The 21,082-nt window shown below is 41.3% G+C and overlaps 2 protein-coding genes and 1 long non-coding RNA gene across 3 annotated transcripts; all 3 read right to left on the bottom strand.

Annotated features, from left to right (window-relative positions):
* Window positions 1-1,708: 1,708 nt before the first annotated feature.
* LOC148196434 (uncharacterized) lies at window positions 1,709-5,310 on the bottom strand. The gene is made up of 3 exons (XM_088095386.1): window positions 5,237-5,310; window positions 4,213-4,673; window positions 1,709-1,797 (listed from the first exon to the last, which is right to left on the bottom strand). The coding sequence occupies exons 1-3, from the start codon at window positions 5,308-5,310 to the stop codon at window positions 1,709-1,711; spliced, it is 624 nt and encodes a 207-aa protein (XP_087951512.1).
* A 1,632-nt stretch (window positions 5,311-6,942) lies between these two features.
* Window positions 6,943-16,088, bottom strand: LOC148196433 (uncharacterized). The gene is made up of 3 exons (XM_088095385.1): window positions 13,444-16,088; window positions 7,181-7,679; window positions 6,943-7,061 (listed from the first exon to the last, which is right to left on the bottom strand). The coding sequence occupies exons 1-3, from the start codon at window positions 16,057-16,059 to the stop codon at window positions 6,943-6,945; spliced, it is 3,234 nt and encodes a 1,077-aa protein (XP_087951511.1). The 5' UTR covers window positions 16,060-16,088.
* A 1,850-nt stretch (window positions 16,089-17,938) lies between these two features.
* Window positions 17,939-19,084, bottom strand: LOC148196432 (uncharacterized). Its single transcript, XR_015780540.1, has 2 exons — window positions 18,737-19,084; window positions 17,939-18,442 (listed from the first exon to the last, which is right to left on the bottom strand). It is a non-coding gene; the product is annotated as an uncharacterized LOC148196432 (long non-coding RNA).
* Between the last annotated feature and the right edge of the window lie 1,998 nt (window positions 19,085-21,082).

The following is a 21,082-nucleotide window of genomic DNA, read 5'->3' as shown; positions in this document are numbered from 1 at the left end:
TGTCCAGCAGCAGAGGCAGGAGAAGACCTTCACGCTGAGAATGGAAGCATAGGGGGTGTATCCAGCAAGGGCTTCATGGGAAGAAGCCTTGAAGCAGTAGAAACGTGAATGAGGAACACATCCGGGAGGTGCACAAGTGGAAGTGAAGCCCACGGCTGCACGTTACGCTCCAACTTCAACAATGGCATCCAACAGCTTGGTTGCAGGTCCACGTCCAACAAGCATCACGGTCCAGCAACTCCTATCCAGCAAGCTTGGAGAGATTTTGAATTGGAGGGTTTTCACGCGGAGAATGGGAGGCACAGGGGGTGTCCAAAGAAGAATCATTTTTTTCACGTGGACAGTAGCAAAGCTTGGACGATCACACGGTTGGAAGCATTGGAGGATTCATTATTAGGCTCTAAAGAAAGGAGGGCTGCCACGTCTTTGAAGGGGGTGTAGCAAGAATTAATTGGGGAGCATTCATCAAAGAGGGCTGGTTCATTAGGGCTGCTGCACGTGGAATTTTGGGGGTTTTTCATCTTTCATTTCATGGAAGCACACACAGCTGAGGTGTGTCTCTGCCTAGGGCTGGATAGAGGATGGTCCAGCCGCCACCTAAGTTGGAGGATTTTTTTTAGTTTAAAAAGAAGAACACTGAGTCACGGAGGCTGGAAAATTGCAGCACATGGAGGGTTACGGCTAGAGGATTCATTCACTTTTGGTAGGAGTAGCATGCTGTTACGGAACACTGTTTGGAAGCTGGAAGGTAGTCACGGCTTGCTGGAGGCTCTCATTTTCTTTCTCTTCCAGTAGCTCTTGGGTTTTAATTTTAATTTTGGAAAAAGAAAGAAGTGGTGTTCACGGTGTCCGAGATTGAATGAAGAAACGGAGTGTGGTCCGTGATGTGGAGCAAGGAAGAGGTGTTCGGTTTTTACTCTTTCACGCTTGAGTCAAATTTTATTTTCATATCTTATATATTAAAGTGGATTTAGGTTGAAGCAGCTAGCTCATTTCATTCTCATCTTCTTCACTTTCACGTTTGAATTCAATAAGTATAAATTATATTTTATATATGCATTCAAGAAGCTGCATGTTTATTTAAATCACTTTATTGCTTACGTATTTTAATTCATTGATTTTCGTGATGAAATGCATTTAATGTTAAGCTAAAAGTTCACATTCAATTGGTTCATGAAAACGTGCATTGAATTTTCATTCTTGCTGCACGTGAATTAATGCTTTGCAATTGATGGTTTATGGATGTCCTTTTCTTCAACAATTTATTTCACTGCTCCAATTGCTTTAGCTGGAATGTGGGTATACTTAAATGCCGCTAGGTTTTTTATCTTTTTTATTTTTTTTTCTTTATTTAATTTTAATACTCACTTTAATGTTGTCAATTATATTCGGTTGTATTTAAGTTCCATTTTTAATTTAGTTCATTTTGAATCACAAAAACACTTTCAAAATCCCCCACTACGTGTTGACCTAAGACTGATGTAACATCCCAAAATACAGTAATTACCATAATTGAGAATTAATTACAATTAACAGTAACATAAACAGTCTTTGCATTAAACTCAGCGTTTAAAAGCCTAACGGCATCAGTACAAAAGAACGTACGTTCAAAATAGAAATCAGAGATAAACAGGACGAACGGTTTTACAAAACATTTAATCGTACGTACAACTATTCTACCATTTACAGCACAAATCTAATGAGCGCTCTAAGGCTCGGCCTTGACTTCCACCTCAACCAGATTTGCGTCATCCAAATTTTCTTCTTCCAGTATCTCTTCAAGAGATACACCACCATCTGCTCACATCCACAACGGATGATCATTGCAAGACAGGACGAACGTACATGGACAATTGACAACACAAAGAAAACGAAAAGGGTAAGCTTATAATTTTTAATTCATACATCCAACATACACATTAAACATTTCAATGCACACGCACAACATACAATTTAACACAATTCATTATAGTAATTTATAAGTATAATATACGACCGTCCGGACTGTATGAACCGTGTAGCTACAGGCGTCCTTGCACCCGAGTGATGTAGTAACTGGGATACCCTCAACAGCTGCCACTCGAGGTTAATCCTTCGCCCCTGCTAAGTGAGGGATACGAAAGACCTCCTGCCATTCCCACACATGACTACTCCCTTCTACGTGAAGATGAGCATCACGGAATATCAGGATGGACCAAGCCAGCATTAGCTATCCATAGTCATACTTTACCAATTCAATCTTTCAATATATATATATATGAGACGTTCCTCCCTGGAACGCTCGTCCAAAATCCAACATCATAAATTCAGTTCTCATAGTGTTCACACTTTAACTTATCATATTCTATCATCTTTTACATCATTAGGTTCAGGAGTCAAAAATAACGAACGCTCAATCCATTGAAGAAGTAGGACGAACGTCCAAATAAAGTTACTGGATACTCAGGGAAATATACAACAAACGTAATTTTCTATTTGGCCAGTTAGATGAACTGACTCGACTTGAAGTGTACTGGTACTTAGAAAATATTTGTGATAAAAATATGAACCAGATTCAATACACAATGGATTGTCAAGAATACTTAGAATCATATTTGAAGATGGTTGCATAATGAAAACTAAGGCCAGAGATTTAACGGACGTACGGAGAATGAATATCTAATACTTTAGAACGAACGCTATTTTATCAAATAATTATTCAATTAGTACGAACGCGAGGTATGAGACCAAGCGAGATTTTAGAATGGACGCTCGTGATAAGACCGAGCGCATTATTAAGAACGGACGCTCGACATAAGGCCGAACGCTATGAATGGCGAATCGCTCGACATAAGGCCGAACGCTATAAATGACGAACGCTCGACATAAAGACGAACGCTATCAACGACGAACGTTCAACATAAGGCCGAACGTTATTACGAACGAACGTTCGACATAAGGCCGAACGTTCTCATTTCAGCATTGTTTAATTTAAGGCGTACGACAACTCTACGTTGAGCCGAACACTCAAACATAGTAACTCAATAAGGACGCTCGTTCTCACACCGAATTCTTCCCAAATGAAAGAATTCAATTCTAAGCCTTTGCAGGAAAACCGAACGGTATAAGACCGTACGGTGACGAGCGTTAATTATCATAGGGACTTTCTCAGATACAGATTTTTCAACCTTAACAGGATTCCAGATTTTTCCAACTTATCTTAACTCAATATTTCTCATATAATTCATACTTTGTAATTTTAAATCAACACAATTTCCAGACTTTATACAATTCACATTAATCATTCACATTCATACGTATCAAATATACTCATACATCACAGCCAACACATATTCCATGCATCCAGTTAAATCAACGTTCATTCATACATGCTAAAATCAACATATTTATCATACATACAGTTCATATCATACGTTCATGATTCATACAAGTATAAATTAAATTTATAAGCTTCCCTTACCTGGATAGCAGTGTACGCTCTAAAATATGATTTCCACACGTTCAACTACAGTTCTTCTATACGCAACAGCCCCTTAAGTTCCTTCCACTCAATCTAACCACTTGATCTAAACACCCACAACCAGAATTTATTCAGATACAGTCCATGCATAAACCGAGAGCATGGTTTCGCATGAAACCCTAATGGACAGCTACTAAAGAGAGGAACTTACCAGTTGGATTCCAGTTCTGTTCGGTCCAAAAGGAAGACCACAGCTGGATGAATGTTCCTACGGTGCTGAAAACGGGTTTGGAGAAGTAACGTAAGATTAACAGTAGAGAGAAGTTGGAAGCTTTAGAGAGAAGATGGAGAAAATGGAGGTTTGGGTTCAGAGGAAGACGAAGAGTGCGTGGTGCAGGTGAGAGGGTTTTCTGAAAATCCAGTTTTGTTTGATAAAATAATGTTCGTTTGAACGAACGTTTCCCAAGTTGACACCTGCACACCAACCTCTGAATTGGAAACTTCCAACGTGACACGTGGTGCTCCTGCATGCAGCGCTTGGTGCGTTTTTAATGCACTGAGTGTGTGACATGGTGCGTTTGTCAGTGTACAGCAGAGATGAAATCAGAATTGGGAGTGAGTTTAGAGGTAATGATTATTGGTTGTGGTGCGTGCTAAGTGTGGAGGTGTCAGAATTAATTCATGCTAATTATTAAGGGTCTCACATTCTCCCTAACTACAAAAATTTTCGTCCTCGAAAATTTAGAACTTACCCGTGAATAAGTGTGGATACAAGTCCTTCATGGCGCTCTCCACTTCCCACGTTGAATCACCAGTCTTGGCATCCCACACTACCTTCACTAAACGAACGTCTTTTCTCTTGTGTAGCTTGGTGCGAACGTCTTCAATGCGGACTGGTTGCAACTCCAGCGTTCGGTTCGGTTGTAGTTGAATGTCTTCCAGTTCTAAGACATGAGAGGGATTAGCTATGTACTTTCTGAGTTGGGATACGTGGAAAACAGGATGAAGATTTGCTAGTTGAGGGGGCAACGCGAGTTCATAAGCTACTGGTCCAATCTTCTTTAAATTCTGATATGGTCCTATGAACTTGGGAGACAGCCTCTTTGGACGAACAATTCTTCCTACCCCAGTGATCGGATTCAGTCTCAAAAAGACATGATCACCTGCAGTGAACTCCAATGATCTTCTTCTCCTATCCGCATATGATTTCTGCCTGCTCAGGGACGTCTTCAATCTATATTGGATCAACTTAACCTTCTCGGTTGTTTGCTGGATGAGCTCAGGTCCAGTTAGCACGTTCTCTCCCTCCTGAAACCAGCAAAGTGGCGTTCTGCACTTCTTCCCATAGAGAGCTTCAAACGGCGCCATTCCAATGCTGGCCTGGAAGCTGTTGTTGTCGTAGGTGAACTCTACTAACAGTAAAACTTCATCCCAAACGCCCATGTGATCTAGAACACACGTCCTCGTAAATCAAGGGATACTAAAGGGTATACGGGAATACATAGTCCGTGCTTGCAATTCTTCCACTTCTCTCGTAATGTCGTCATTCTTCTCGCTCCAGACCACTCTCATCCATCTGATGAACTTTCTCTTGAAACACTTGGTTGGGGTATCTCCCATACGTACTGGTTGGATCTATACAATTTGGTATCCCTAAATATGAGCATCTTCTAGCTCTAGCACATTATACGAGTTTCCATTATACTTCCAGAGTGGTGATGCGTGAAAACTAGATGATTAGATAATTGAGAAGGCAATGGTATCTTCATAAGCTACAGTCCCAATACGTCTACAATCCAAGAACCTTCGGTAGCAGCTTCCTGGGACAAGCGACTTCGTCCCACACTCATGTCTTTAGCGATTCTTCAGTGTTGACTGGTTTCAACTATAACGAACGGTTACGTTTGGGTAAGGACTAAATGTTTATGGGAAGATAATAAATTACAGGGGAATCCTGAAATAAGGAACCAGTAGATGACTTTGAAAGGTTAACGGATTGGTAACATAAGACCGAACGAGAGAAATTATCATTAGGAAGAGTCACAAGTTTTTCAAGAGGAAAAGAATTAATTTTGAAGTATTTTACTATTGAATTAGAGTGTGAGACGGATAAACAGAAGCAACAGAGGAGAGAAAACATGAAAGATTAATCTGAATATCCCGGAATAAATTGATTATCGAAAACTAAGACAGTATATATATATAAATAGCAAATTCAAGTAAAGGCATAAGTGTCGAACGTTAAAGAACGAACGAACCCTAGCAGTCAAAGGACCCGAACGTCCATTCATAGCCGAACGCTAAAAAAATGTTTGGCCACAATTGGTCAAACGATTAATCACCAGAAACAAAATGAATAAAATTTAAAAGTTTTATTTCAACTGACAGTTACTGTTTTGAAGAATTGAGTATAGGTCGAGTGATTGAAAGAGAGTATCAAATGTATCAGGTTTAGGCAGAGAACTGATTTTCTTGATCATTTGGAGAAATGAGACTTCATCTGGCCCCTAATTGAGTCAAAGTAGGCGTTCGTACGAATATGTGAACGTCAGAATCGATCTACTTACCTACTGTGGAGTTAAACCCATCATTATCGTTTAAGTTCTCCAACAGATGATCATAAAGCAAAATTTATTGGTCAGTCTACCCTTAGAACTCTAATAGTACCTCAACCTTATGACCGATCGATAAAGGCAATTGGCTTAAGTTCTAAGTAACCCTATCTTGTTGTCGTGCGGTCTCAGAAGTTCTGCCTTTACGTTTTGACATGCTACACTATAACACATAAACCTAGCTACTTCTGCTTATAAATCCCGTTACTAAATTGATCGTGATGACCTAGCAAGAATCCATCTCCCAAATAACTATAAAGAACAAAATTCTTTTAGCTGAATTTTTAAGACACCGCCCATTCGTACTTAAAATCTACTCATTATTCACTTTCGATCGGTTCAGCCGAACGCTCACTTTATACTTCCAACCGATGCTCCTAATAACGTTCGTATCATCACTTATAATGTTAAGTGCCTGAATCTCTGAACTAACCCAACTCTCGGTCTGTCACTGCTTACACGCTCTAGTATTGGCACTTTGCTCATCCAGTACTTCACACTTCGAACAATTCTACACACAACTCTTCTTATCCTTAACACTCCTAGCAATGCTCTCAAATGCTTCATTCTGATTCATCCTTATTGTATACTAGTAAAACGTGCGTACTACATAACGAAACGTTCCACTCACTTAACTGATCCTTGGGTTCCATCCACTCTGCAAAAGCTACTTTGTAAAAAGTTACTGATGTTAATCTAACACCTAACATAAGCGTGAAAGAGGCTCAATCCTTACTCTGAATAGATAACCTTGACACCTCTTCAGGAAGACTCACAAGTCCAAGTATTTACTATTACCGTTCAGTTACTTTTTGCTACCGAACGGTCAACACCCCGTTCTCGGGAAGTATTCTCCAAAGTTAGTTAATTCTAGAAAATTACACCCTCACTAATATCATAATAAGCATCTTTCTCAATGTCGGATATTAAAACTAATGCAATTGTTGGTGTATACACTATCAGACCAAACTGCTTCCTTATCACAATAACTAAAACAGCGTACAGCAAGGCATTTCATACCGCAAGAATGTGCAGGTGATCAGCGTACCTGAGCTTGTTGTTTCAGCGTACGTTAAGACATAGACTCATCCCACTTATGCTCGACTACCTCTTCCTGGTTGACCTCTTCCAACATTTGGTGACCCCAACCCTGCTCGTCCTCCCATGCTGCACTCGTTCTTGACATGTCCACTTCCCCCACATTGAAGGCAATATTTTGATTCCACCAGTTGAGGACACAATGATCGGAAGTGTGGTCCTCCACACTTAAAACATTTTATGTTCCTTTGCTGTTCTGACCGACCGGTATTCATCAAGGATTGTGACTGAGGCTCACCAAAAGTAAATGGTAATACTGGATGAGGGTAAGGCGTCCTCCTTGGGTTAGTGTTATTCCTAGTGATTCCTATGATCTCCATCAACTGTCTTTGAGTAGCTTCAGAGTGTGCCCTCGCAGCCTCTAGACTCTGCAAGGCGACCGTGTTTTGCTGTATCAAAGCAGCGTTCTGCTGTTGAAGCGCCTCTATTACGGATTCCAGTAGTCTGATGTGACCAGACGCATCACTCTCGGCAGGCTGAGGATGTGATCTTGGTGCCATTTGTTCCCTCTGATAAGCAGAGAAAATAATTATTAATTAACTTTGGACGGTTTGATACACTCATCAAATGAATGTTGAATACACAGCACAAACATAGTAGGCTCACAACCTACAGTGTTCCTTAAAAGAACAAAACTGCTCTGATACCACTAATGTAACATCCCAAAATACAGTAATTACCATAATTGAGAATTAATTACAATTAACAGTAACATAAACAGTCTTTGCATTAAACTCAGCGTTTAAAAGCCTAACGGCATCAGTACAAAAGAACGTACGTTCAAAATAGAAATCAGAGATAAACAGGACGAACGGTTTTACAAAACATTTAACCGTACGTACAACTATTCTACCATTTACAGCACAAATCTAATGAGCGCTCTAAGGCTCGGCCTTGACTTCCACCTCAACCAGATTTGCGTCATCCAAATTTTCTTCTTCCAGTATCTCTTCAAGAGATACACCACCATCTGCTCACATCCACAACGGATGATCATTGCAAGACAGGACGAACGTACATGGACAATTGACAACACAAAGAAAACGAAAAGGGTAAGCTTATAATTTTTAATTCATACATCCAACATACACATTAAACATTTCAATGCACACGCACAACATACAATTTAACACAATTCATTATAGTAATTTATAAGTATAATATACGACCGTCCGGACTGTATGAACCGTGTAGCTACAGGCGTCCTTGCACCCGAGTGATGTAGTAACTGGGATACCCTCAACAGCTGCCACTCGAGGTTAATCCTTCGCCCCTGCTAAGTGAGGGATACGAAAGACCTCCTGCCATTCCCACACATGACTACTCCCTTCTACGTGAAGATGAGCATCACGGAATATCAGGATGGACCAAGCCAGCATTAGCTATCCATAGTCATACTTTACCAATTCAATCTTTCAATATATATATATATGAGACGTTCCTCCCTGGAACGCTCGTCCAAAATCCAACATCATAAATTCAGTTCTCATAGTGTTCACACTTTAACTTATCATATTCTATCATCTTTTACATCATTAGGTTCAGGAGTCAAAAATAACGAACGCTCAATCCATTGAAGAAGTAGGACGAACGTCCAAATAAAGTTACTGGATACTCAGGGAAATATACAACAAACGTAATTTTCTATTTGGCCAGTTAGATGAACTGACTCGACTTGAAGTGTACTGGTACTTAGAAAATATTTGTGATAAAAATATGAACCAGATTCAATACACAATGGATTGTCAAGAATACTTAGAATCATATTTGAAGATGGTTGCATAATGAAAACTAAGGCCAGAGATTTAACGGACGTACGGAGAATGAATATCTAATACTTTAGAACGAACGCTATTTTATCAAATAATTATTCAATTAGTACGAACGCGAGGTATGAGACCAAGCGAGATTTTAGAATGGACGCTCGTGATAAGACCGAGCGCATTATTAAGAACGGACGCTCGACATAAGGCCGAACGCTATGAATGGCGAATCGCTCGACATAAGGCCGAACGCTATAAATGACGAACGCTCGACATAAAGACGAACGCTATCAACGACGAACGTTCAACATAAGGCCGAACGTTATTACGAACGAACGTTCGACATAAGGCCGAACGTTCTCATTTCAGCATTGTTTAATTTAAGGCGTACGACAACTCTACGTTGAGCCGAACACTCAAACATAGTAACTCAATAAGGACGCTCGTTCTCACACCGAATTCTTCCCAAATGAAAGAATTCAATTCTAAGCCTTTGCAGGAAAACCGAACGGTATAAGACCGTACGGTGACGAGCGTTAATTATCATAGGGACTTTCTCAGATACAGATTTTTCAACCTTAACAGGATTCCAGATTTTTCCAACTTATCTTAACTCAATATTTCTCATATAATTCATACTTTGTAATTTTAAATCAACACAATTTCCAGACTTTATACAATTCACATTAATCATTCACATTCATACGTATCAAATATACTCATACATCACAGCCAACACATATTCCATGCATCCAGTTAAATCAACGTTCATTCATACATGCTAAAATCAACATATTTATCATACATACAGTTCATATCATACGTTCATGATTCATACAAGTATAAATTAAATTTATAAGCTTCCCTTACCTGGATAGCAGTGTACGCTCTAAAATATGATTTCCACACGTTCAACTACAGTTCTTCTATACGCAACAGCCCCTTAAGTTCCTTCCACTCAATCTAACCACTTGATCTAAACACCCACAACCAGAATTTATTCAGATACAGTCCATGCATAAACCGAGAGCATGGTTTCGCATGAAACCCTAATGGACAGCTACTAAAGAGAGGAACTTACCAGTTGGATTCCAGTTCTGTTCGGTCCAAAAGGAAGACCACAACTGGATGAATGTTCCTACGGTGCTGAAAACGGGTTTGGAGAAGTAACGTAAGATTAACAGTAGAGAGAAGTTGGAAGCTTTAGAGAGAAGATGGAGAAAATGGAGGTTTGGGTTCAGAGGAAGACGAAGAGTGCGTGGTGCAGGTGAGAGGGTTTTCTGAAAATCCAGTTTTGTTTGATAAAATAATGTTCGTTTGAACGAACATTTCCCAAGCTGACACCTGCACACCAACCTCTGAATTGGAAACTTCCAACGTGACACGTGGTGCTCCTGCATGCAGCGCTTGGTGCGTTTTTAATGCACTGAGTGTGTGACATAGTGCGTTTGTCAGTGTACAGCAGAGATGAAATCAGAATTGGGAGTGAGTTTAGAGGTAATGATTATTGGTTGTGGTGCGTGCTAAGTGTGGAGGTGTCAGAATTAATTCATGCTAATTATTAAGGGTCTCACAACTGAACCACAATTGGTCCTTGAGAGACGATCTAGGAGTCACTTCCTAGTATTATACTGCATTCTTTTATGCACAACTTTTGTGAGAGGTGCGACCCTCTCATCAAAATGGCGCCGCTGCCGGGGACCAAAGGTTCAGTCTTGGGTTTTTGTTGTGTGTGTTTATATATGTTGTGTTAATATATGTTTCATCTGTTATGTTTTTGTTGTGTGTGTTTTGTTTCTGTGTTGTGATGTGATGTTCTGTTTTCTGTATGCGTGTTGTATGTGTTTTGTCTGTCATTTAAAAAAAAAATTGTCTTGTGTTTTATTTGTTTCGTAATTTTTTTAGTATTTTTATTTTTCCATGTCTACCAATTTTGATTATGTGAATACTGCTTATTCTGCCGATGCCTCTAGCTATGACTCTTATTCTGCATATTACTCTGATTGTAATTCTGCTGACTTTTATGCTGAGAACAATATGGCTCATCCTCCAACTTCTGAGAGCTCTCTTTGGGAGCCGGTTCCACCTAATGAGGATGGTGATCATTTAGTTCTCACCACTGGACTGATGAATTTGTTGCCCAAGTTTTATGGTCTTGTAGATGAATGCCCACATGAACATTTGGATAGGTTTTATCGAATTTGCTCTTTAATGAAACTTCCAAATGTCCCGGATGATCTAGTTTTCTTAAGGGCATTCCCGCACTCATTAGAAAGAGCAGCAAAAGATTGGAAAGACTCTCTTCTTCCAGGATCCATTACCAGATGGGAAGATCTTGAGCATAAATTTCTGAGCAAATTCTCCCATGTGCAAGATGGATACAACAACGGTCCTGGATGGAATGACCCTACCTTGGGATGGTACAATGCTCCACAACATCAATATCAAGAACCACCATTCCAGAGTACTTTCATGCCTCCACCAGTCCAGCAATATCAGAGTCAGCAATATGATGCTTCTGCCGAAATAGCTCCTCAGCCTTCTACTTCTGAGCCTACATTGCAGGAGTTGTTGGAGCAGTTGACCATGCAGAACCTGCAGTTTCAGCAAGAGACCAGAGCGTCCATTCAGAGCTTGAATGACCAGATAGGGCAGATGGCTACTCAATTAAATCAGGAACAGTCTCAAGATTTAGAGTTACCATTTCAGACTGTTCAGATTCCAGATGATGATGATAGTGGCATCAACATAGAAGATGGGGAGAAGAGTCATGAGCTTACTGTTGCGCCACCTACTTTCCTACCGCCCTATGTCCCCACTCTTGCACCAGAGGAGACTAACAAAGATTTTGAGGACCAGGCAGGTATAAGCAGCAATTTTGAACCAGGTAGACCATTTTCATCTTCCACCACTTTTCCAATCTTTAGGGAAGTGGACGTAAACATACCTCAAATTGATTATTCTATTGATGAATGTGTTATTCATGATTATGTTGTTGATAGGTATGTTGATGATTATATTGTTGATGAGTCTGTTTTTAATTCCCCCTCTCTGCATGATGAGAACCAATTTTTGATATCAAATTCGTATGTTTATTCTCCATGCACTGAACATGAATCTGAGTCTGTGGTTGATATTGTTTCTGAATTTGAAAGTGATCCATGTTCTGAGAGTATATCTGAGGTTCAGCCTGTTACGCTTGGATTGGGTGTTATACCCCTGCATGTAATTTCTGTAGAGCCACATTGTATTAACCATGTTGCAGGAGGTACACATGAAATTGACCAACATGCACCCACAGTGGAAGAAAAAGGTGCTTACATACACAACAATTTCAACATCAATAGGCACCAGCTGAACCTGCTCATCAACAATCACTTCTTAGATCCAGCTGTGGAAGACATTTCCCTGCTCGATCAAATTTGGAGGATGAAACAGTTCTTCCTCAAAACTTCCTTGTTGGATCCTGTGGTGGAAGACATCTCCCTGATAGTCCAAAATTGGCAACTGCCACCATGATCAGGGGAGTTTTCCCTTTTCTCTTCTCCTCATTTTCCTACTTTTATTGCACTTGTCCATGATCTGTTGATTGTTCTGATTTCTGATCTTATGCTTATGACACATTGAGGACACTGTGTAGTTTAAGTGTGGTCTATTGGGGGAGATTCTGATTTTTCTTTGTTAGTTTTTGTTTTTCGTGTTAAATTTTTTTTCTTTTCTAGGTAGTTTGGTTTTGTCTTGTGTACAGTTTGCATGTTTCTCTTGATTTCTAGACTTTGTTTAGGTTGTAGATGTGTCTTTCACTTCATTGATACTCTGATTGTTTGGAAATCCTTGCTTTTCTCTGCTTTGGAAGATGATTATGATTTTTAAGAGGTTGATTTGATTGTGACAAATACCCTATGTGAGAATTTGAGCCACTTGATGTTCTTTCTTGTGTGTGATATGTCTCTTGATTGCTTGTGCATATGCCTTGGCTTGACTCTTGTTGATAATTCTTGATTGATATGCATGTTTGGAAGTGATAAAGGCAGTTTTGTCCTTGAGCCTCTCTAGCCAAATAAGCTTACCTTGTTCTAATCCTTTGATAACCCATTTTGAGCCTATACATTCCACATTTCTTTGTTTGAAGCTCATACACTAGCCCTAAGTGAAAAACAATGATTACCTTAAGCTTAGGAAATTTTGGAGCTTTGGAAATGTTTTGGGAACAAGTGTGGTATTCTTGGGGATTCATATGAATTGGCTAGTTGGTTCCTCTTCTTGTTTTGTGTTCTGAAATATGATTTATATCTTGTCTCTTACAATTGTGTGCTAAAGAGAGAAAAGAAAGAGACAGGATGAAAAAAAAAGTGAGAAAAATGAGAAAAATAAAAAATTTGTGAATAATTGAGTCAAGAGAAGCATACGCAACCACCCTCTTTTCTTGCATGAGTACACAACCCAAACCCTGATGAGACGCATCACAATATACCACGAAGGGTTTAGCCGTGTTAGGTATGACCAGTACCGGGGCGCTTGTTAACTTATTCTTCAATTCCTGGAAACTTCCTTCACACCGATCGGTCCAAGCGAACGGTTGATCCTTTCTGGTCAGCTGAGTAAGCGGAGCTACTATTTTGGAAAATCCTTCAATGAACCGTCTATAGTATCCCGCGAGTCCCACAAAACTACGAACCTCGGTAACTGAGCGTGGACTCTCCCATTCCAGTACTGCTCTTACTTTAGCCGGATCTACTGAGATTCCTTCAGCTGAAACCACATGTCCCAAGAATGGCACTTTCTTCATCCAGAATTCACATTTAGAGAATTTGGCATATAACTCCTTTTCTCTTAGCACGCCTAGAACGATTCTCAAGTGATCCTCATGCTCTTCATAGCTTTTGGAATAGACAAGAATGTCATCAATGAAGACGACTACGAACTTGTCTAGATACGGTCTGAAGATACGATTCATGTAGTCCATAAATATTGCTGGGGCGTTTGTCACACCGAATGGCATCACTACATACTCGTAGTGTCCATAACGAGATCGGAAGGCCGTCTTCTGGATGTCTTCTTCCTTTACCCGAATCTGATGGTATCCCGACCGTAAATCAATCTTTGAGAATATGGTCGCGCCATGTAGTTGATCCAGTAGGTCGTCTATCCGAGGCAACGGATACTTGTTCTTAATAGTCAGCTTGTTTAATTGCCTGTAATCTATGCAGAGACGAGAACTGCCATCCTTCTTCTTCACTAAGAGTACTGGTGCTCCCCAAGGTGATGCGCTTGGTCTGATAAACTGCTTATCCATTAACTCTTCAATCTGTTCCTTGAGTTCAGCTAACTCTGCTGGCGACATCCGATAGGGTGCAATAGAGATAGGTCCAGCATTCGACACTAAGTCGATAGTAAATTCCACCTCGCGTGGAGGAGGTAATCCAGGCACTTCGTCAGGAAATACATCAGGGAATTCATCCACGACTGATCGTCCTCCATTCGATTTACTAGACGGTCGCTCATGATTCAAATCTTCAATTCGTTCGTCTGAATGCGTCATGATCAGGAAACAACTGGCACCATCCCCGATGTCTTCTTTCAATTGACCGAGCGTCACAGATAGATCCACTTCATACTCGTCTGGAAACACCAATTCCTTTGCACCGCAATCTATGAGAATGCGATTGGCAGCCAGCCAATCCATTCCTAAGATTACTTCTAAATCTTTCAAGGGTAGACAGATAAGATTCACTTTGTAATTTCGCCCCTCAACCTCTATAGGACACTTAACACATACAGTAGACGTCCTAACCTCACCAGCCGCTGGGGTTGATACTACCAAGTCGAACTGCATCTCGCGTTCGGCTAATCCCAATTTCTCAACACACGTCTTCGAAATGAAGGAGTGCGTTGCCCCCGAATCATACAATACACAAACAGGCATTCCAAACAGCAAACAAGTACTGGTGATGAGCGTACCTGAGCTGGCAGCTTCGGCGCCCGTGATCGCATACACTCGACCAACGGCTTGTGCTCGTCCACCCCGATCCTGTTGCATCCTCCCGGCATTTGGCGGCCTCATTGCCGCTCGTCCGCCCATTCTACACTCACGTTCTATATGACCATTTCTTCCACAACGAGTGCAGGACTTCACTCCCAATAACTGAGGGCAAGACGACCGGTAGTGTGGTCCTCCGCATTGGAAACACTTGACTGATCCGTGCTGTCCAGACTGTCCGCCAACAACCATAGCCTGAGAATTAGATGGTTGTGCTGGGCGAGCATATGGCAACCTGTTCCGATTCAGATTCGGCCTGGACATGATCGGTCCTCTAGTTGGTTGTTGCTGTTTCTTCAGTCGTTCTGCTTCAGCCACATTTTTTTCTAACACTTTTGCTCTCTCAACCATGGCAGGAAAAGACTTAATGCAAAGGCTGGAGATTAGTACCTTCAGATCACTTCTCAGCCCATTTTCGAACTTCCGGCACTGCCACATTTCACTGGTAGCCATGGTATTGAAACGGACCAAGTGCTTGAACCTGTTAATGTACTCAGAAACAGACATATTGCCCTGCACCAACTGGAGAAACTCCACTTCTTTGCCGAAACGGACACTGTCCGGAAAATACTCCTCATAAAATTTTTCCTTGAACACTTCCCAGGAAATAGGGCTTTCAGCTTCTGTTAGTATCATCTTAACAATGGTCCACCAGTGACTGGCCTCCCCAGTCAGCAGATACTCAGTATACGCCAACCTGTTGTCTTCTGGGCATCGCTTGGCATTGTAGATCTGCTCCATGTCCCTTATCCACTGATCAGCTCCGTCAGGAAGGCATTTCCCATCAAACTTTGCAGGACGATGCTGCAAAAAGTTCTCCAAACTCCACTCAGCCTGATGAGTAGTGTTTGAAGCAGATGCTCCCGGTGTATCCCTAGTAGCTGCAAGAATCTCCATCAGCTGCCTCTGAGTCATTTCAGAATTGGCGCGAGCAGCTTCAAGATTTTGTGAATTAGTCGCGTTTTGCTGCATCAGAACAGCATTCTGCTCTTGTAGTTTCTCGATCACCGATTCCAACAATCTGGTGTTGTTGGGCACATCATGTTCATTGGTCTGTGGTGGAGGAGGAGGAAGTCTAGGTGCCATTGACTCTTTGGAACGAAGAAAAGAACGAACGTTAGTCCTGTTCAAAGAGTCGAAAATAACTCATTAAACGCAATTTAAGCACACAGCAAAAACACAGTGTACTCATAACCTACAGTGTCCTTAAAAGAACAAAACTGCTCTGATACCACTAATGTGACATCCCAAAAATACAGCATAAACCATAAAATCAGAATATCACATTTAATAATATTTCGATACAGTTTTCCAACTAAAAACAAAACAACGGTCAAGGACGAATGTCCTTGAGTACAGTCTTACAATAATAACAAAACAAACGCGCAAAGCCGCACGTCTTCAGAGTTACAAATGAAAAAGCCGAACGTACGCGAAACTTGACCGAACGGTTTACACTGCACAAATACTGAACGGTCTATCAGAATAAAATAACAAAGCAAGATGGTCGAACGACCATTCTAATACAGGCTACATAACTGGCCGAGCGCCTCACTGCTCGGTCTTCACTTCGACATCAACCAGGTTCTCTTCATTCAGCGCCTCTTCCAAACGCTCGTCTCCCTCTGCTCACATCCACACGGATGATCATTGCATTGACAAGACGGACGTACAAGGACAATAGACAACACAAGGAAACGAAAGGGTAAGCTTACTTAATTTAACTCATGCATCAGTCATACAATTCATTACATAATTTATCACACATCAAGACATTATAACGCATGCACAAAATAAAACTCGACACGACTGACTGTCCGGACTGTATGAATTCTGCGTAGTTACAGGCGTTCGTGCACCCGGGTGGTGTGGTAACTGGCATTCTCATCAGCTGCCACCCGAGGTTAGTACGTCCGTCCAAAGTACCTCTAAGGACGACGACCTCCTGCCATTCCCACGCATGACGTGCGCCTCTACTTGAGGACGATCACTCACGGAATATCAGGATTGAACAGCCAGCATTAACTTCCCACAGTCATACTTTACAAATTTCAACATTTATCTGAGTCATTCCTACCTGGAACGCTCGTTCAATAATCATATTTTCATTTCATCTCGTATACTTTCCAAAATTACTATTCATCAATGAGTCGTCCCTAACTGGAACGCTCGTTCAAAAGTCACAATTTGCTTTCATATCATATATTCTCAACCTTTATAATTTCATATTTATTTTCATCATTTCTTTGTAGACTAAAAAAAAACGAACGTTCTGTCCCCAATAAGGCCGAGGACGAACGCTGGAAACAGGACCAAAGGACGCTCGTTCGAATCAGAGAACGAACGCTCAGTATATGTCGAGCACCATTTTGAGTGGGCGCTCAATCTAAGACCGAGCCCCTGTTTTAGAACGAGCGTTCAGTCTAAAACAGAACACCCTAAAGGACGAACGCTAATCTTAGAAACCGAGTTCATTGGGACGAACGTTATTACCTTGAGAATCAGTTAAATGAACTGACGCTCGTGAATTTTAAATAAATGACCGAACGTGGCAAATCTGAAGTTGGACGTACGCTATTTCAATAAAACCGAACACCATTTAGAGCGAGCGCTCAGTATAAGACTGAGCCTCATTTTTAGGACGAACGCTCCTCTCAAAACCGAGCACCATTAGGACGAGCGTTCAGTATAAACCGAACACCCTTTAGGACGAACGCTAAGTTCAGAACCAAGCACTATTTGGACGAACACTCAGTTCAAAACCGAGCGCCAATTTGGACGAACGCTCAGTGTGAGACCGAGCGCCTATTAGAGGGAGCGTTCAATATAAGACTGAACACCAACTTGGAGAAACGTTCAGTATAAGACTAGGACGCACGTTCAATATAAGATTAGGACGAACGTTCAATAGAAGATTAGGACGAACGTTCAATAGAAGATTAGGACGAACGTTCAATTTAATATATGGACGAACGCTCAAGCATAGGTTTTAGATAAGAGGACGCTCCTCCAAAACAAGATAAAAACCGAACGGTCAATGACTGTTCAGTACAGATGTGCATTTTCATAGGGAAAATTCTTACAAAAATCCATTTTTCAGTTCGTTTCTCATTATACAAGTTCATAAATTCCATTCGTTCATGTCATGGTACAATTTACAATCTTCATATAATCCATATCATCCAAATCTCATATATTTCATACAACATACGTAAACTTAGTCATATATCATTTTTCACTCAGTAAATAACGAACGTTCATGCAACTCAAATCACAGCACATCATGCAATATATTCATACAGTAATTAACGAACGTTCAAACGAAGCACACAACATGAATTAAATCAAATAAGCTTCCCTTACCCGGAAAATGAACGAACGTTCACAGGCGCACACAGACACTCTCTACTCAAATCCTGATCACCAACGCTCGTTAATCCACTATATGAACGAACGCTCAGAAACCCACCTATATTTGGTCATATACTGTTAGGACGAACGCATTAGCGAAAGCATGAGCGAACGCTCGTCAGGCTAAAGAAAAACGAGCGTTCAAATCGAAGTGGGCGAACGTTCAATTCGTCTAGTTTTGGACGAACGTCCAATTTGAAACCGAATTGGACGAACGCGATTCTGCAGATTCTGCAGAATCACAGGTTTTCCAGAAAACCAGAAAAACCTCCATTTTTAACTCTAAAGCTTTTAGATTTCTACAAAAACAGTAAGATTAACTAATCAAAACGAAAAATCTAGCACCCCTTACCTCTTGAAGACTTCCTTGAATTTATCTCCAAAGGGTTTGATCTCCTTCCAACTTCAAAAGTTCTCCACTTCTCCTCTTTCCCAGAACTTGCTGCCACTCTTCCACTCCTCCAGATGCAGCACCAAAGCCTCCTTGCACTTCAGCAGCTCCCCACCTCACCTTCTCTCAGTTTTGCAGGAATGATTTCCACCCCCATACTCCCTTTTTATTTTCTTTTTCTTGTTTTTGAATGGGGAATGGAAGCAACGTTTGCTGTCCCTTATGGCCAGCAAAACTGGCGCTTTCCAGCGCTCGTTCCTTCCTTCCCCGTTTGTTTTGTCTTTTTTTTTTTTTTTTTTTTTTTTTTTTTTTTTTTTTTAAATTACGATTCCTTACAATTGTCCAAGTGGCTTGGAAAGAAAGATAGCATGCGGTGGCCCATGAGAATGTTCCATCAAAAGGGGGTGGTGCATGAAGAAGGAAGTCCAGCACACGTCCACGCTCATTTTCTCGGTCCATCACAACAGCTTCATGCGGAGAATGGGAAGCAGCAAGGGTGCACATCCAGCTTTCAATTGGAGAAGCACGCACACATTGCGGTGCATCCAGCAGCTTGGAAGTGGCGTGATGGGCTGATTCATCCAGCGTTGGGAAGAATTGGCAACGTGCAGGAAAGCAAGGCTGGCAGCAGCGGGCCCATCCAGCAAATTGAAGTCCAGAAGCGGTCCGGCAAGAGAGGTGCACGGATTGAATTTTGGGTGTACACATCAACGAGGCCCACAAGCAGCTCATCCATTCTTCACGCTCCAGCTTCAACAATGGTCCAACAGGGGTGTGTCCAGCATTGTCCAGCAGCAGAGGCAGGAGAAGACCTTCACGCTGAGAATGGAAGCATAGGGGGTGTATCCAGCAAGGGCTTCAAGGGAAGAAGCCTTGAAGCAGTAGAAACGTGAATGAGGAACACATCCGGGAGGTGCACAAGTGGAAGTGAAGCCCACGGCTGCACGTTACGCTCCAACTTCAACAATGGCATCCAACAGCTTGGTTGCAGGTCCACGTCCAACAAGCATCACGGTCCAGCAACTCCTATCCAGCAAGCTTGGAGAGATTTTGAATTGGAGGGTTTTCACGCGGAGAATGGGAGGAACAGGGGGTGTCCAAAGAAGAATCATTTTCTTCACGTGGACAGCAGCAAAGCTTGGACGATCACACGGTTGGAAGCATTGGAGGATTCATTATTAGGCTCTAAAGAAAGGAGGGCTGCCACGTCTTTGAAGGGGGTGTAGCAAGAATTAATTGGGGAGCATTCATCAAAGAGGGCTGGTTCATTAGGGCTGCTGCACGTGGAATTTTGGGGGTTTTTCATCTTTCATTTCATGGAAGCACACAGCTGAGGTGTAACATCCCGATTATATAATAATAAATATTACATAATAAAGACGTCAACATTCAAATATAGAGAACAGTCAGAATATGACGTGTAATTTAATTGTTAAATTTCAATCATCCAATTAAAAGGAGTGAAAATTTAAACTTGAACAGTTGGAAAGGATTGATCGCTACAAATGATCAATCAGGAAACTTCTAAGAAGATTACTTTGCAACATCAGCAACCTCCAGCTCCTGCTCCAAGGGAAACTCTCTTCGACGACCTCTGCTCCCATCCAAGTGGATGATCATCGCCGAATAACATAATCCAAATTGGCACACAACACAAACAATGCAAGGGTGAGCTAGATGTAAAAACATGTTATCTCCTAGCACAATTAATTCATGAAATCATTCATAGGTTCATATAAAATAACAATTAAAGCATACTCATTGATCCATATTCACACACTCCCATGACATGTAAACATTCATCCAAACATGGTAAACTGACATCACAAGACTTGTTACTTTATACCCTGACTCGTCCGGACTAGAATGATTACCGAGCTATGGCGGGTCTTGCACCCGTGGTGGCTTTATGAAACTTGGGCACTACCGCCCTGGCACTACCGCCTGGTGAAACTTTGGGGCACTACCGCCCGGCCACAGTCACGAGGTTAATCCGTTATCACTCACCTTGGGTCATATGGAAGCACCCAAGACTAGGACCTCCTGCTACTCCTCACCACATGGTTCAATCCTCTCTACATGAGAAGAAAGACCATTGGAGCTTCAGGATGACCCCCAAAACTGAGCTACCATGTAATCATTCTATACAACCCCCCAAAACACCACCATGTATCCTCTCCTTGAGGATCATGGAATTACGTCCATGAATCATATTGTTACTTTGAAACTTAACCACAATTATGAATATTCAGATACCACCATATTATCACAACAAATCCAACATATTTCATACATTCACATATTTTC

The sequence above is a fragment of the Vigna umbellata genome, chromosome 7 (genome assembly GCF_029865625.1).
Source record: "Vigna umbellata cultivar VRB3 chromosome 7, Vumbellata_1.0, whole genome shotgun sequence".
NCBI classification, from domain to species: Eukaryota; Viridiplantae; Streptophyta; class Magnoliopsida; order Fabales; family Fabaceae; genus Vigna; species Vigna umbellata.
The sequence above is the reverse complement of the archived record's forward strand: the minus strand, read 5'-3'. Positions and strand labels throughout refer to the sequence as shown.